The 17,827-nt window shown below is 50.7% G+C and overlaps 1 protein-coding gene across 3 annotated transcripts in view; it reads right to left on the minus strand.

Moving 5' to 3' along the window:
- PNPLA7 (patatin like phospholipase domain containing 7) overlaps window positions 1-17,827 on the minus strand; it is a 258,686-nt gene that overhangs the window by 227,440 nt on the left and 13,419 nt on the right. For all 3 annotated transcript variants that reach the window (XM_063936182.1, XM_063936180.1, XM_063936181.1), the window contains exon 4: window positions 5,680-5,762. In XM_063936182.1, coding sequence (XP_063792252.1) covers window positions 5,680-5,762 — 83 coding nt within the window. The remainder of the gene's footprint in view (window positions 1-5,679; window positions 5,763-17,827) is intronic.

A 17,827-nucleotide genomic window follows, 5' to 3' on the forward strand; every position in this document is an offset into this window, starting at 1 on the left:
CTCTTTAGGAGAGCCACCTAGATTGCACCCTTCTCGGCCGGGCACAAAAATCTAACTGAGGCTTGGAGGAGGGTCATAGGGGGAGGAGCCAGTGCACACCACCTGATCCTAAAGCTTTACTTTTTGTGCCCTGTCTCCTGCGGAGCCGCTATTCCCCATGGTCCTTTCAGGAACCCCAGCATCCACTAGGACGATAGAGAAATCATGTTATATTGCGTCTCAGGGCGCTCCCCCCCAGCGCCCTGCACCCTCAGTGACCGGAGTGTGAAGTGTGCTGAGAGCAATGGCGCACAGCTGCGGTGCTGTGCGCTACCTTAGTCTGAAGACAGGATCGTCTTCTGCCGCCGATTTCACCGGACCTCTTCGCTCTTCTGGCTCTGTAAGGGGGCCGGCGGCGCGGCTCCGGGACCCATCCAGGCTGAACCTGTGATCGTCCCTCTGGAGCTAATGTCCAGTAGCCTAAGAAACCCGATCCACTCTGCACGCAGGTGAGTCCGTTTCTTCTCCCCTTAGTCCCACGATGCAGTGAGCCTGTTGCCAGCAGGACTCACTGAAAATAAAAAACCTAAAATATACTTTTATTCTAAGCAGCTCAGGAGAGCCACCTAGCCTGCACCCTTCTCGTTCGGGCACAAAAATCTAACTGAGGCTTGGAGGAGGGTCATAGGGGGAGGAGCCAGTGCACACCACCTGACCCTAAAGCTTTTATTCTTGTGCCCTGTCTCCTGCGGAGCCGCTATTCCCCATGGTCCTTACGGAGTCCCAGCATCCACTAGGACGTCAGAGAAATAAAATGAGAATAATGTGACACCCATACGTCCATGTACATGACATAATGTATCGGAAACGGAGGACGCTGTCTAAGACAGCGCGGTTATGTTCCGGAGCTTGGACAGATTTTGTTTTGCCTTTTTATTTTTGTATTCCCCCCCCCCCCCCCCCCCCCCTCGGTTTAATGGTCCTCTAAATTCTGCCTGGAACCCGTGAGCTTCCGGATGTAGTACTTACTTCTCCGACTCATTCCAACCACAGCACTAAAAAGCTTTTAGCCTCAGCAGCTTCCACTCCTACATGATTCACACGGTCACCAGGGGGCGCAGGGAAGGAGAACAGACACCACGCCGCTTCCTGCTCCGTCCCCAGGTGTGATCTAAGCTACACACAGCAGCTGGGCGGAATCCGGCCTGTCACTTACTGATAGATGTGCAGCTACCGCTGTACATACATATGCCAGTCATCAGTACTACGCCATGCTCTGACACTCTGCACGCTGAAGAAGGAATACTGAAGTATCTCAGACTACATGTGGACAATCTTGCCAGAAGAGCTAGCAGTTTGCATACATTTACTGTGTAATTGTCTATTTTGGATTATTTTAATAAAGAACAAGGGGTCACGGAATTATCTAAAGGATGTTCACAGGCTGCAAAAATAAACAGGACACCTGCTTACGTTCTTCTTAGTAAATAGGCATGTACAGTAAGTTTGTTCAGGGAATACTATATTATATTATACACCGAGAAGCAATTCCAGCAATTAACAGCGCCACCTGGTGACGACATATGAGAATTGCATGGGGAAAGTTTAAATGCTGATGGCATTATTCTTCATATTAAAATTACCGGTATATATATATTTGGGTTGGTGGCCATGGGCTGCATGCACCCCACCCTGTGAGTGGTGAGTGCAGATATTGCACCCCGCTTCTGGGGTGGCGAGTGCTGTGGTTTTCTAGATTTGTTTGTATATAAATATATATATACAAACAATGAAAAACGAGGCGGCACTCAGAGTCTTCAGAAAAGCAGCAAACTTTGTATTAGTGCAGATCAACGTTTCGGGGTCTCCCCCTTCGTCAGGATTGTATATATAGGATATATATATATATATATCTCCTATATAATAGCCCTATTCTGTGACCTTGTGATTCATTTGCTAACGCTGGGCGGAGTTACAACAGTGGGCGGAGTTAGTCAAATGAGTCACAGAGATCTGGCCAAATCTACAGGAGACTAGGAGCAGAAGCAGATAGCATGGGCATTGGGCATGTCACAGGCAGGGGTGCAGACCTCCCAGCTTTCTGCAGGAGCTTTCTCCAGGCAGAAGGAGGGACACACACACACACTCGGCGAAAAGGGGGGCGTGGCTTCACGGGAGGGCCCCGTTTTCGTCAGTGAGGGAGCATGCCCAGCGCTCTGTGAGCTGCTGGCATGCCCCCAGGGGCTGATTATGAGTCCGGGGGGCCCAGGGCACTTGTGACAGGGGAGCCCTATCTCATTGCTGAGCCTGCTGTGGGGTTGGGGCGTGGCCTAATCGCGGCCCGCGCGGCCACGCCCCCTTATGCAAATTTCGATTTTTATTTTTATTTTTTTTGATGGGATTTTGGCCCCTCAGCTAGGGCTAAATCCAGAGGAGGTGGTCGCTCCCCCCCTACACACCCGCACAGGGAGAAGAAAGCAGGGAGACTGCTGCCTCCCTGCAACACCACAGACCTGCCTACACGTAGCAGCGTGTGCTGACTGTAGCACAATGCTGCCGCAGTTACTGGCAGGACGGGGGGGTAGCTTCTGAGCTGGGACAGAGCTACTCCAGCCGGGGGGTCCCCTAAAACTGTGGGGCCAAAGGTACGTATCCCCTGCCCCCCCCCACCTTAATCCGGCTCTGCTGCTGGAGCCCCCCCATTAATCCGTACCCCCTGAGGCCCCCTCTCCCTCTGTCTCCACTATTCACCGCTGCTCTGCTAAGCAGAACAGCGAGTACAGGAGCTATCCAACTGCCCCCCCCCCCCCCCCCACCGCCGGACACTGCGACCCGCGGGTGGGACAGCGGGACAGACCCCAAAAAATGGGACTGTCCCGCGAAAATCGGGACATTTGGGAGGTATGGAGGTGTGTGAGGGGTATGTCATACAGACAGACGGGCACCGGCTCACTGTGTGCTTGACCCCCCACATCGGCATACTCAGCAGGGTCTCTCTGATGCGGAGGAGCGTCACTTTCTGGCACACTCCACGCTTCTTAGCTGCAGTTTAGTGGGGCACCTGCCGCTGTGCAGGTTCCATACTGCCTCTGTTATCTCCAGCCCCGGCAACCCCACCGCTAGCTGCAGCGCTGCCACCCGCAGTGGAGTGCGCCCAGCTCATTCACACACTTTAGCTGGCGGGTAGCGCTGCAGAAATCCGAGCTGCTTGCAGGCTCTGACCCACTACTCCCTCCAGCCGCAGCGTCTCCTGGGACCTAACCAGTCACTCCCAGTCTCCCCTTACCACAGTGCCCGGAAGCCGTGAGGTCCGCGCCACGTGCATGCTATGACCCCCTCCTCCCTCCAGCCGCAGCATCTCCTGGGGGCTAACCAGTCATTTCCAGTCTCACCTTACCACAGTGCCCGGCAGCTGCGCGAGGTCTGCGGTGTGTGACTGAGGAGGGGGGGAGGGATGCGGACGGGCAGAGGAAGCAGGACTCCAGCCTGAGAGAGTCAGCCATGCCAAGTCTCCAGCAGCAGCAGATCCCAACAGGTTGGAGTGGAACAGCAGCAGCCAGCAGCAGTGACTCCGGTAAGACACATCTGTCTGTCACCACTGTTTTGTCCCTAATACCAATCTCTCCCGTGCCCTGTGTTCTGTCATGTCCCTGTCACCCCTGGCCTTGCCCTGCCACCCTTATCCTGGCCCTTTCACCCTTATCCTGTCCCTATCATTTCTGTCCTGGCCCCGTCACCCCTGTCCTGGCCCCGTCACACCTGTCCTGGCCCCGTCAACCCTGTACTGACCCTGTCACCCCTGTCCTGGCTCTGTTACTGCATACCCTCCAACTACCTTTTTTGGCATGTACAGTACCCGCAGCGCCTCCAGACCTCTCCCCAATGCACCACACCTCCGCACCTTCCCCTCCACCACATGCGGCACTCCACCCCTCCCCCACATGCTGTGCCTCCAGACCCCCTACACCACCCGTGGCTCCCACTCCTCCACCCCTTCACCACCCACAGCACCTCCAGGCCCCTTCCACCATTCACCCCCCTTATATGTCTCCCCCAACCATACCTCCCAATTTTGTATCTATGTGGAGCGGGACACTCGCGCGGCGAATCCGCGCGCGCTCCCTAAAAGGGGACGTGGCCTATGAAAAGGGGGCGTGGCTTCGCGGGAGGACCCGCGATCGCGAGCCACACCCATGCTTTCGTCACTGAGGGGGCATGCCCAGCGCTCTGTGAGCCGCAGGCATGCTCCCTCTCCCTCTAACTCCACTGAACAGACGCTGTGCGCATGCGCACAGCGTCTATTCACCGCTGCTCTGCTAAGCAGAGCAGCGATTGACAGAGCCTCCCAACTGATCCCCCCCACCGCAGGACACTGTGGCCCGCGGGTGGGACAGCGGGACAGTCCCCAAAAAACTGGACTGTCCCGCGAAAATCGGGACAGTTGGGAGGTATGCCCAACACCTGCTCCCCTCCACCCGCAGCATCTGCAGACACCCTCCTCCATCAGCGGTCCCCCCCTCACCCACCCCTCCCCCACCAATGGCACCCCCGCACCTGCCCCTCCACCACCTGCAGCACCTCCGGACCTCCTTTCCCATCCGCCGCAACACCCGTACCTGCCCCTACCCTACCCATGGTGCCTGCGGTCCCCTACCCAACCCCCGGCACTCCCGTCCCTTCCCATCCAACAGCACCTCCGGAACCCTTCATCCATCCACAACATCCCCACACCTGCCCCTCTCCCACCCGTGGCACCCCTGCCCCTCCCCCACCTTCAGTGCCTCCGGACCCCTCCCCCACCTGCATCCCCCACTCCTCTGCCCCTCCCCCACGCGCAGCACCTCCCGAACCTTCCCCATCCGGGCCCCACCCCCACTTCTGCCTCCCTCCACCCGCAGCATCTACAGACACCATCCGCAGTCCCCCCCACACCCGCTACATTCTGTACATCGTGCCCTGCAGGTGCTGTTCACGCCGTCGCAAGGGGCTGCGCCTCCTTCACCATCACACGCCCTTTCATTGTGCAATATTTAACAACTAACAAAGGAATGCAGGTAATACTCCATATAATACAAATATTAAACCCCAGAAAGGCATGCAAGGGTTAAGGGGGCGTATATATACACACACACATACACATACATATACATATACACACACACACACACACACACACACACACACACACACACACACATACTGTTTAAATGGAAATATTATGACCTTTCCTAGACCCTTTTAGCATAGCCGTTACATAGCAGAGGATACAATACTTTTACTAGCAGCAGAACGATATGCTACAGCATTTGCCAGTAAAACTGCATACGCAGCACGCAGCCACTGGCTTTGGCACACTCAGAGAACGTGGCCGACACGTCCTCACTTTCTGGAACGCCCCACCTCCTCGCCCCCAAATGGCTGCAGACGGTCACTCACCCGATGCCTGCAACCACATTGCGTCCGCCGTCTCAGGACCAGGTCTGCATACGCGCAGCAGCGATAGCACTAATATGATAATGCAGCAGGGGGTGTCAAGCCTCCTGCTGCAGTACTGATCCGAGCTGCGTTCTAGGACCATCCCCGGCACCATCGTCTGGCTGGGAGACCTATTAGGGTCGCAAAAAGCCGTCTGCCGCAAGTCCAACCTCGAGCCCAGGAAATCTCCTAATCGCTAAAGTCTCACAATAATCATCCCCGTACCTTTCTCATGATCTTTCGGCCATAGAACATCACTTTGTCCCTCTTGCGGAAACGGTAGCGCGATACCTCCGGCTGATGCTGCTCTGTAACGATAAACACAGGAGAGGAGTCAGGTGCGGAGCACGCAGAGCAAAATGCCTGCACTGTACATATCACAGGAACGGTTACTAAAAAGAGAATACGGTAAGTCATCAAGATAACGAGATTTATGGTAAGAACTTACCGTTGTTAAATCTCTTTCTGAGAGGTACACAGAGCTCCACAAGGATTAACATCGGGGTGTAGAGTAGGATCTTGATCCGCAGCACCAACAGGCTCAAAGCTTTGACTGTTCCCAAGATGCACAGCGCCGCCTCCTCTATAACCCCGCCTCCGTGCACAGGAGCTCAGTTTAGTTAACCAGCCCAATGCAGTAGCAGGTACCAGAGACGACAATCGCTCGTAGCCAATTACACCACACACTTGCCACAGCAGAGGGTGTCAGCGGCTATGTCAATACCAACCCAAAGAAGCTAAGTGCGTCAGGATGGGCGCCTTGTGGAGCCCAGTGTACCCCGCAGAAAGAGATATAACAACAGTGAGTTCTTACCATAAATCTTGTTTTCTGCTGCGGGTACACTGGGCTCCACAAGGATTAACATCAGGGATGTCCTAAAGCAGTTCCTTATGGGAGGGGACGCACTGTAGCGGGCACAAGAACACGGCGTCCACAGGAAGCATCTTGGGAGGCGGAAGTATCAAAGGCATAGAACCTTATAAACGTGTTCCCTGAGGACCACGTAGCCGCCTTGCACAATTGTTCAAGGATCGCACCATGGTGGGCCGCCCAAGAAGGTCCAACCGACCGAGTAGAATGGGCTTTGATGGTAGCAGGAGCTGGACAACCAGCTTGTACATAAGCATGTGCAATCACCATTCTAATCCATCTGGCCAGGGTCTGCTTGGAAGTAGGCCAGCCACGTTTATGAAAACCAAACAGAACAAACAGAGAATCGGATTTCCTAATGGAGGATGTTCTCTTCGCATAGACACGGAGAGCCCGTACCACATCCAAAGACCGCTCTTTGGAAGACAACTCAGGAGAATTAAAGGCCGGAACCACAATCTCCTGGTTAAGGTGGAATGAAGATACCGCCTTGGGTAAATAACCCGGTCGCGTTCTAAGAACCGCCCGGTCACAATGAAAAATCAAATGGGGGGGACTTACAGGATAAGGCACCCAAGTCCGAGACCATTCTAGTTGAAGCAATAGCCAGCAAAAATAGCACCTTAAGGGACAGCCACTTAAGGTCAGCAGAGGAAAGAGGTTCAAATGGAGACTCTTGCAAGGCCTCCAGTACCACCGACAGATCCCAAGGGGCCACAGGAGGTACATAAGGAGGCTGAATCCGCAACACGCCCTGAGTGAATGTATGAACATCCAGAAGGGCAGCAATCTTTCTCTGGAACCAAACAGACAAGGCAGAGATGTGACCCTTGAGGGAGGCCAGACGAAGGCCTAAGTCCAGGCCTTGTTGTAGGAAGGCCAACAGTTTGGCCGTGCTAAACTTGAAAACGTCATGATTGTGAGACGCACACAAAGTAAAGTAAGCATTCCAGACCCTATGGAAAATCCGAGCAGAAGCCGGCTTACAGGCCTTAAACATAGTTTGAACGACCGCCTCAGAAAAACCCTTGGCCCTCAGGACGGAAGCTTCAAGAGCCATGCCGTCAAAGCCAGACGGGCCAAGTCCTGGTAAACACAAGGGCCCTGAACGAGAAGGTCTGGTCATTGTGGAAGTAGAAGGGGATGATCTAGCGAGAGGCCCTGTTAGTCGGAGAACCAATGCCGTCTGGGCCACGCTGGAGCGATCAGAAGTAGGTTTCCTCCTTCTTGCTTGAACTTCCGTATTACTCTGGGCAGGAGTGACACTGAAGGGAACACGTACAGCAGCCGAAAGTTCCATGGGATTGACAGAGCATCCACGAACGCTGCTTGAGGATCCCTTGTCCTTGCTCCGAAGACCGGAACCTTGTGATTGTGTCGAGACACCATCAGGTCCACATCTGGAAGGCCCCACTTGTCCACGAGAAGTTGAAACACCTCTGGATGGAGGCTCCATTCTCCGGCATGTACGTCCTGATGACTGAGAAAGTCCACTTCCCAGTTTAGGACCCCCGGAATGAACACTGCGGATATGGCCGGCAGATGGCGTTCTGCCAACTGAAGAATCCGTGATACTTCCCTCATGGCCATGTGGCTTCGAGTGCCGCCTTGATGATTTATGTACGCCACCGTGGTGGCGTTGTTCGATTGTACTTGAACAGGCCTGTTCTGTATTAGATGCTGGGCCATTGTCAACACATTGAACACTGCCCTTAGTTCCAGGATGTTTATCGGGAGTAGAGACTCCTCCTCGGTTCACCGACCCTGAAGAGAGTGTTGTTCCAACACCGCGCCCCAACCTCTCAGTCTGGCATCCGTCGTCAGAAGGACCCAGTTGGATATCCAGAAGGGACAGCCCTGCTCAATCGCTGGTCCTGAAGCCACCAGCTCAGTGACAGGCGGACCTCCGGAGACAAGGAGATCATGTGAGATCTGATCCGGTGAGGCAGGCCGTCCCACTTGGTCAGAATTAACTTCTGCAGAGGGCGAGAATGGAATTGAGCATACTCCACCATGTCGAAAGCCGATACCATGAGACCTAGTACTTGCATTGCCGAATGTATCGACACTTGCGGACGAGATAGGAAGCATTGAATCCTGTCCTGAAGCTTCAGGACTTTCTCCTGAGACAAGAACAACCGCTGGCTGTGAGTGTCCAATAAGGCTCGCAGATGTATCATGCTCCGAGCAGGAACCAGGGAGGATTTCTTCCAGTTGATCAGCCACCCATGGCCTTTCATGCACTGGACCGTCAGATCGAGATGACACAGGAGAAGTTCTGGGGAATTTGCCAGGATCAACAAATCGTCCAAGTACGGTAGGATCCTGACCTCTTGACGCCGGAGTGTAGCCGTCATGACCGCCATTACTTTGGTGAAAACTCGGGGAGCCATTGTCAAACCAAAGGGTAACGCCCGAAATTGGTAATGAAGGTTGCCCACCGCAAACCTCAGGTACTGCTGATGAGACACTGCAATAGGAATATGTAGGTAGGCATCCTGTATGTCCAGGAAGAGCATATAGTCCCCAGGCTACAAGGCCAGAACAATAGAGCGCAGAGTTTCCATACGAAACTTGGAGACCCGCACATGCTTGTTCAAGAACTTCAGATTGAGAATGGGCCGCGAGTACCCGTTTGGTTTCAGGACTAGAAACAGCGGTGAATAGTACCCCTTGCCTCTCTGAGCCAAAGGCACCTGTACTACCACTCCTCTGGCCACTGAATGCACATTGTTTGCCTTTGCCGGGTCCAGAGGAACATCTGTCAGGCAAAATCGATGAGGGGGACGATTCTTGAAGGGTACGGCGTAACCTCGAGTGATGACTTCCCTTACCCAGGCATCGGAAGTGGTCTTCAACCATTCCTGGGCAAAACCTAGAAGTCGGCCCCCCACCCTGGGATCCCCCAGAGGGAGGCCATAAGGCTATAAATAAAGAGGAGGATGCCGAGTCTCTTCAGAACGACTTAGTTAAATTAGAATCATGGGCAGCCAAATGGAGAATGCGCTTCAACACAGACAAGTGTAAGGTAATGCACTGTGGTAACAAGAACAAAAATTACACCTACCTACTAAATGGGGTAAAATTAGGGGATTCTGTACTGGAAAAGGACTTAGGTGTCCTCATAGATAGCAAACTAAGCAGTAGTACCCAAAGTAGGACTGCAGCAAAGAAGGCTAATAAGATATTAGCATGCATAAAACGGGGTATTGATGCTAGGGACGAGAGTATTATACTCCCGTTATATAAATCACTAGTGAGGCCACACTTTGAATACTGTGTACAATTCTGGGCACCGAACTACAAAAAGGATATCCTGGAGCTAGAAAAGGTTCAGAGGAGGGCGACCAAACTAATTAAGGGCATGGAGACGATGGAATACAAGGAAAGGCTTGAAAGACTAGGCATGTTTACATTGGAAAAGCGGAGACTAAGAGGGGATATGATCAACATCTACAAATATATAAGGGGACAATACACAGAGCTTGCGCGGGACCTGTTTTTGGTTAGATCAACACAGAGGACTCGTGGACACTCGCTCAGGTTAGAGGAGAGGAGATTCCGCACAATACGGCGTAAAGGCTTTTTCACGGTAAGGACAATACGTGTTTGGAATTCCCTGCCTGAGGGAGTTGTAATGGCGGAATCTGTCAACACCTTTAAGAATGGGTTAGATAAATTCCTAATTGATAAGGATATCCAGGGGTATGGTACATAGTCATGCACTATAGTTACTATAAATAGGGATAAAATGCAACGGCTGACAGCAGCATCAGTCAGAAATTTTAGTCAAATCATCATGCATAGGAGACCACAAATAGGTTGAACTCGATGGACAATTGTCTTTTTTCAACCTCAGATACTATGTTACTATGTTACTATGTTATGTCATGCGGCATGCTTGTCAGTTTTGGAAGCAGGCTGACGGGCAGCCCAGACTCGTTTCGGTCTGGGCTTGGCAGGTCTGGAAGCACGAGCTTGCTTTGGGTACGCCTGACCTTTTGCTTTACCTGGAGGACGAAAGGGCAGAGGGAAAGTACTTTTAGCCTTCTGTGCGGAAGGAGCCGTACTAGGTAGGCAAGCTGTTTTAGCAGTAGCCAGATCAGCCACAATCTTATTGAGGTCTTCTCCAAAGAGAATGTCTCCCTTGAAAGGAAGCACCTCCAGGGTTTTCTTGGAATCCATATCCACCGACCACGATCTCAACCAAAGGATACGTCTGGCCAAGATGGACGTAGTAGCAGCCTTGGCCGCCAGCACCCCGGCATCGGAGGCTGCCTCCTTAAGGTAAAGAGAAGCCGTGGTAATATAAGATAGACATTGTCGAGCATGTTCAGATGCGGTGGAAGGACGCTCCGCCTCAAGCTCCTGAGCCCACACCTCAATAGCTTCAGCAGCCCATGTTGCTGCAATGGCTGGCCTATGCACAGCCCCCGTTAGGGTGTAAATCGCTTTCAAACAACCCTCCACACGTCTGTCAGTCGGTTCCTTCAGAGAGGTGACAGTAATTACAGGCAGAGCAGAGGAAACTACCATGCAAACCATATGAGAATCTACAGGCGGAAGAGTTTCTCAATTCTTACATATCTCTGCAGAGAGAAGATAGCGAGCCAACAGTCTCTTATTTGGTGTGAATTTTGTCCCCGGGTTTTCCCAGGATTCCTGACGTATGTCAAGCAGGTGTTCAGAATGAGGTAAAACTTGTTTAACCACCTTCTTCCGTTTAAACCTATCCGGCTTTTTAGAGACGGCTTCAGGCTCAGGATCATCAGACACCTGAAGAATGAGCCTAATTGCCTCAATCAGATCAGGGACATCCACCAATGACTTCCCTTCCCCATCAGAAACATCTGAGTCAGTGTCTGTGGGATCAGTATACGCACCATCCTCCTCAGAGGACATGTCCGGGATTACAGTGGATTGGGAGGAGGTAATGGCCCATTTAGAAGACGACTTAGTCTTAGGCGGGCGAGAGTGACACTTAGATTTAGTCAGTGACCGGTTCAAATGCTGTAACTGAGTGGAGATTTGATCTGCACATGGCGGATTAATAGCAGGGACCATTAACTGCTGCAATGGCACAGGTGGTCCCACAGGGGGTGCCAATTTAGTTACAAGCGTGTTTAATAGCGTGGAAAAGGTAGCCCAAGGCAAGTCATTTGTTGCCCCCGGTGCTACGGACCCACTGGGGGGTAAGGAACCCCCTGAACCTGAACTCTCTGCTGCCATATTTTCCTCCAAAATGTCTGCAGCATCACCACCACACAGTATGGGAGAAGCCCCAGCTCCGTTACCTCTTGTATTTGACATAATAGAAAGCACAATAATGGGCAACCTGGTACAATTCCTAGCAGCGATATACCCAGCAAGAACCCCCCGTGAAGTGTGACTGTGTCAGCACAATTACCGGGAATCCAAGAGATATATATGGGGTGACTATAAATCACAAGTAACAATACACAGCAAGTATATCTTGTGAAAAAAATCCTATATTATGCAGAAAACCTGCTACACTTGGCCCCCACAGGTTATGGAATATAGGAATAGGCCACTGAGTGAAATACCCTGCAATAAGGCAGCCACGCAGCAGCTACATGCACACACACACATATATATAGTCACAAGCGTACCATGCAGAAATTATGTACCATAAAACTGCCTGGACTAGCAATACAAAGTAATACTCAGTATGGCTATATGTGATAACTATAGATATAACAAACGCAGTAAGCACTGGATGTATATCACAGGGTGTTTGTACCCACACAATCCTGAATGTACGCATTCTTTCTTAACTAACACTGTCCCAGTGACAGGTAGAATACTCAAGTGTCCTGTAGGAAGCACAGCACTGGCAGGCAGGCGGCTTTACAGAGGAGGATTTGTCCCAGCAGTCCCAGAAACAGCTCAGCTCCGTGTGTGATGGCGGCTGACAGGGAGTGAGGGAGAGATATGCAGCTCCAGGGCGGGAGCATTCACAGAAAGTGCGCCCTGGGGGAGGGGCTACAGGTTAGGCCTACTCCCCCAGCTGGCATCCCCACCGGGCGCTGCATGCTCTGAAAACGGGGCTTTTAGATAGTAAAAAACCCCACACCTGTGCCCAATGTCACTGGTGGCTAGTGGAGCGGCTGCCCAATAACAGTGTCCACGCCAGCGTGCACGCGGCCCGCCTCCCATGGCCGCGCCGGATCGTGGTACAGAGCGGCCAAAGAGACCCCTTACCTCCCCTGTTCCTGTGGCCACGCATTCCAGGAGGACAGCGGCGTGCGTGTGACTGACGCTGGAAAGGCATCGGAGCCTCCGCTGCAGTGACCCGGCAACCAAGGCGCGGGAGTATACAGCGCCGCTGGGGGTGATGAAGCTGCAGCAAAGAAAGTCTATGTGACTTTACACGCTGCAGCCCTTGAAGTCTGTAAAAGTATTCTTCTTTCTTCAAATAAAGCTATCAAATGGGCTGTAAAAGGCAGCCCACCTGTTAAGTGCCTGCTTACTGCATGGCACCAACTTACAAACTCAGCTCCTGTGCACGGAGGCGGGGTTATAGAGGAGGCGGCGCTGTGCATCTTGGGAACAGTCAAAGCTTTGAGCCTGTTGGTGCCTCGGATCCAGATCTTACTCTACACCCCGATGTTAATCCTTGTGGAGCCCAGTGTACCCCACAACAGAAAAAACACTTTGCACTGTTGTGCCCAACTGCAGATGAATAAAGCTTGTAAGTTATTTAGTATTGTGACGGCGATGGTTTGTGATTCCCAATGTCCCTTACATTTATAGGTCAATTTCTATATACACAAAAAGAAAGACTTAATCGTCTGAAGGGTCAGGACCGGGGAGGGGAGAGCCGGGCCGGAGTAATACAGGCCGAGCACGGGAAGGACGTGTCTGTGTAATTTTGTAATCAGATGCAGAACGCGCATGGTCAGTGTCATATCAACTACTTATGACGATCTGCTCATTATCCTACAGGAAGGAAGGCTATGTCCGCTTTCTAACATTTCATTCAAACCTATGAATGAAATAACGGTTCAAAGAATTGGCGCATGTGTTACTGACGCAGAAGTGCATGCATCTTGCGATTTCTGCAGCTTTGCAGAGATACGGCTGCGAGTTCGGATGTAAAAGGCGATCAAACGTAGCCTGAGCCCCAATGTCCGTATTACAGGACAAATTCCACAATATGGGGGTAATTCCAAGTTGATCGCAGCAGGATTTTTGTTAGCAATTGGGCAAAACCATGTGCACTGCAGGGGAGGCAGATATAACATGTGCAGAGAGAGTTAGATTTGCGTGGGTTATTTTATTTCTGTGCAGGTTAAATACTGGCTGCTTTATTTTTACACTGCAAATTACATTGCAGATTGAACTCACCACACCCAAATCTAACTCTCTCTGCAAATGTTATATCTGCCTCCCCCCTGCGCCCTGCACCCTACAGTGACCGGAGTGTGTGGGTAGTGTGGGCGCAATGGCGCACAGCTGCAGTGCTGTGCGCTACCTCATGTGAAGACAGGAGTCTTATGCCGCCGATTTCGATGTCTTCTTGCTTCCGCCGGCTTCTGTCTTCTGGCTCTGCGAGGGGGACGGCGGCGCGGCTCCGGGAACGGACGACCAAGGTTAAGATCCTGTGTTCGAACCCTCTGGAGCTAATGGTGTCCAGTAGCCTAAGAAGCGCAACCTAGCCGCAGTTAGTAGGTTTGCTTCTCTCCCCTCAGTCCCACGTAGCAGAGAGTCTGTTGCCAGCAGAAGCTCTCTGAAAATAAAAAACCTAACTAAAATACTTTCTTATTAGCAAGCTCAGGAGAGCTCACTAAAAGCACCCAGCTCTGGCCGGGCACAGATTCTAACTGAGGTCTGGAGGAGGGGCATAGAGGGAGGAGCCAGTGCACATCAGGTAGTACTAAATCTTTCTTTAGAGTGCCCAGTCTCCTGCGGAGCCCGTCTATTCCCCATGGTCCTTATGGAGTCCCCAGCATCCACTAGGACGTTAGAGAAATACAGCTACAGGTACGGTCCATTTTCACTACATTGTAATGATTTAATTTTTCAATTATTTACTAGCTGAATGGATTCTAGGTGTAGTATATTATATTGTTAATGAAGATACTAAGCAAGCCACCAGTAGTCTGGGGGTTAATGGATAACTAGGTGAGTAAGTGTCCTGTCTGCAAGGTTCCAACTGCAGGCACAAATGTACTTGTAATACAATAACTTATTAACTGCTCCCAGGTAATGAAGCACACTGGCAGGGAGGGAGGGAGGCGACATCTTCATGCCAAGACACAATCTCTTCTCCACTCTGCACAAGCGTCTAATGACTTAGAGAGGCCACCAGCGGGGAGGCTGAGCACTGGAAACCACAATAGGCAGCTATTATATTTCCTCTGCTACATTACGGCTCGTCAGCAAGTTTCAGCCATGACTTTCAGTTTGCTCAGCAAGGCTCCAGGCCTGACACCCGCTGATTGTAGCGGCAGCCTGTAGCCGGCTGCATCCTACCAGACGTGCAGTGGCTATGCTAGGAGCTGAGTGCCAGGTCAGGACAATCCCACAGAACAACACCGCTGTCAAATAAGGTTCTGTTAAAGAGCAGTGCACCCACAGGTGGTCTGTGAGACATCCCCTGTACACGAGTCCCACTTGCCAAACTGACAACAGCTGTTGTCGATGCCCCTCCCCTAATGTTTACTGGAAAGCTGAGCCTGCCCTGAATGAGAGAAGCGTGAGACATTTGCAGACCCCGTCGGCCGAAAACTGCAGTGAAAATGGCTTTTCGCGGGTATGCGCGCTCCCGTTTTTCGACCTATTCAATTGCAAACGGGTTTCACGTGAAAAGCAAAAAAAAAAAAATATAGAAAGCAAGTTTTTTTGTGCAAAACAAATGCTCTCATTAATTTTTGGGTACACGAAAATGGGTATTAGTATATATTTGGGTCATTTTAGGGTACTTTTAAAAACAAAAGTGTAAACAGACCGATTACTCCCACCTGCAAACCTAAAAACACCTGTCCCATTCATAAAGCACCCCAATATACCTGTCCTACCTTGAACCCCAATTTCTATCACTTTGTAGTTTTTCACACCAAAAATGATGTCATTATTGGCCAATTAAAAATAATTAACGTGCCTAATTAGTCATCCAAACATTTTTACCGCGAATCACGATTACAGCCTATTCAATTATCCGGGAAAATTTATCGGTGATCATTTTTTCGCAAATTTCACTTCACCTACTCTGAGCAGGTGAAAAGTTGGGGAAAATCCCTATTTTCAGGTAAAAATGTTTTTCCCAATTTTTAACCTGCTCAGATTAGGTGAAGTGAAATTTGCGAAAAAATGATCAACGATAAATTTTCCCAGATAATTGAATAGGCTATAATCGTGATTCGCGGTAAAAGTCTCTTTTTTTTTTGCGCGAAAAGTCCACAGCTAATTGAATTTTCCCCCTTAAGGTGAATATGCCCCGAAAAGAAAACCCTTACAGTCATCACCTCCTTTGCTGGCAGCGCCCACCCTTAGAGTGCCAGTGGCATTATATGGAAATTAGAAAGAGGGTAAACAGTACCCACTGCCACGCTCAATTTGGGAGGAGACATTAAAAAAATAATTCTCTCTTTTCCATCATTAACTGGCCCCAAACCGAATGATTTAAGAACACACATAACCAATGCAAAACGATGCAAGAATATCAATCGGCTGATATTTACGTTCCAACCTGCTCACTACAGGTAACCTCTCATAATCAGTGGTTCTCCAGGAGATCTCCCGTCTTGTCCACATCTGTCCTTTTAATTACCCCCCTTCCCCATCTTCCCAAAACTGTCAATCAGCAGGAAAAGGACAGAGCTTTGTAAGCAGAGATCCTCTATCACAGGCCTGGCCAACCTGTGGCTCTCCAGATGTTGTGAAACTACACATCCCAGCATGCCCTGCCATAGTTTTAGCATTCCCTAATAGCAAAACTGTGGCAAAGCATGATGGAATTTGTAGTTTTACAACAGCTGGAGAGCCACAGGTTGGCCAGGCCTGCTCTATCACAACATAAGACCTGGGAAAGGCTACATAAGGGTGGTCATTCAGAGTTGATCGCTAGCTGCATTCGTTCGCTGTGCAGCGATGGGGCAAAAAAACGGCACTTCTGCGTATGCGGCACAATGCGCACGCGTGACGTACTATTACAACGAACGATGTAGTTTCACACAGGGTCTAGCGAAGCTTTTCAGTTGCACTGCTGGCCGCAGAGTGATTGACATGAAGAGGGCGTTTCTGGGTGTCAACTGACCGTTTTCAGGGAGTGACTGGAAAAACAGGCGTGCCAGGAAAAACGCAGGCGTGGCTGGGCGAACGCAGGGCGTGGTTGTGACGTCAAATCCGGAACTGAACAGTCTGAAGTGATCGCAAGCGCTGAGTAGGTCTGAAGCTACTCTGAAACAGCACAAAAAAATTTTGTAGCCGCTCTGCGATCCTTTCGTTCGCACTTCTGCTAAGCTAAAATACACTCCCAGTGGGAGGCGGCATAGCGTTTGCATGGCTGCTAAAAACTGCTAGCGAGCGAACAACTCGGAATGACCCCCAAAGAGAGAGACTTGTCCGACAGTCCACCAAACCTTTCTCTTTCCATGTCTTCCCCGGTGATATTATAAATAGCCCCGTGGTTCTTTTTAAATGAGTCAGAAACTAATTACTGCACTTGTGCTCCTTATGGCAAATCTGGTAAACATGCAATGCTTGGAGGGAGGCTCAAATGCAGGTTACAGGGTTTAGTGAGGACCGGGGTAAGATACAAAGCTGTAAAAAATGTTACTTCAAAGCTTTAGGGGAACAAAAGGGATGCAGTCAATTTACCTCTAATCAAAATCCCGACGGTCGAAATCCCGACAGCAATTGACCGACGGTCAAAATCCTGACAAGGTGAAAATACCGACATTTAAAATACCGACAAGGTCAAAATACCGACAGGCCAAAATGTCGACATGAGTTTTTCATTGAAACCGACTTGTTCATACTTTACCATCCCAGTGGACCTGGAGGGGGAATATAATAGCGTGCCAAACGCAGCGAGGGGACGCGGTATACTTTTATGGTGTCCATGTCGACATACACACAAAAACCCACTGAAAAACTCATGTCGTCATTTTGACCTGTCGGCATTTTACATGTCGGTATTTTACATGTCGGTATTTTACATGTCGGTATTTTGACCTCGTCGGTATTTTAAATGTCGGTATTTTGTCCATGTCGGGATTTTGACCGTCAGTCAATTGTTGTCGGGATTTCGACCGTCGGGATTTTGATTGGAGGTATTTCATACCGATCCCGAACAAAATAATAAGAATTTACTTACCGATAATTCTATTTCTCGTAGTCCGTAGTGGATGCTGGGAACTCCGTAAGGACCATGGGGAATAGCGGCTCCGCAGGAGACAGGGCACATCTAAAGAAAGCTTTAGGATCACCTGGTGTGCACTGGCTCCTCCCCCTATGACCCTCCTCCAAGCCTCAGTT

The sequence above is a fragment of the Pseudophryne corroboree genome, chromosome 8 (genome assembly GCF_028390025.1).
Source record: "Pseudophryne corroboree isolate aPseCor3 chromosome 8, aPseCor3.hap2, whole genome shotgun sequence".
NCBI lineage: Eukaryota > Metazoa > Chordata > Amphibia > Anura > Myobatrachidae > Pseudophryne > Pseudophryne corroboree.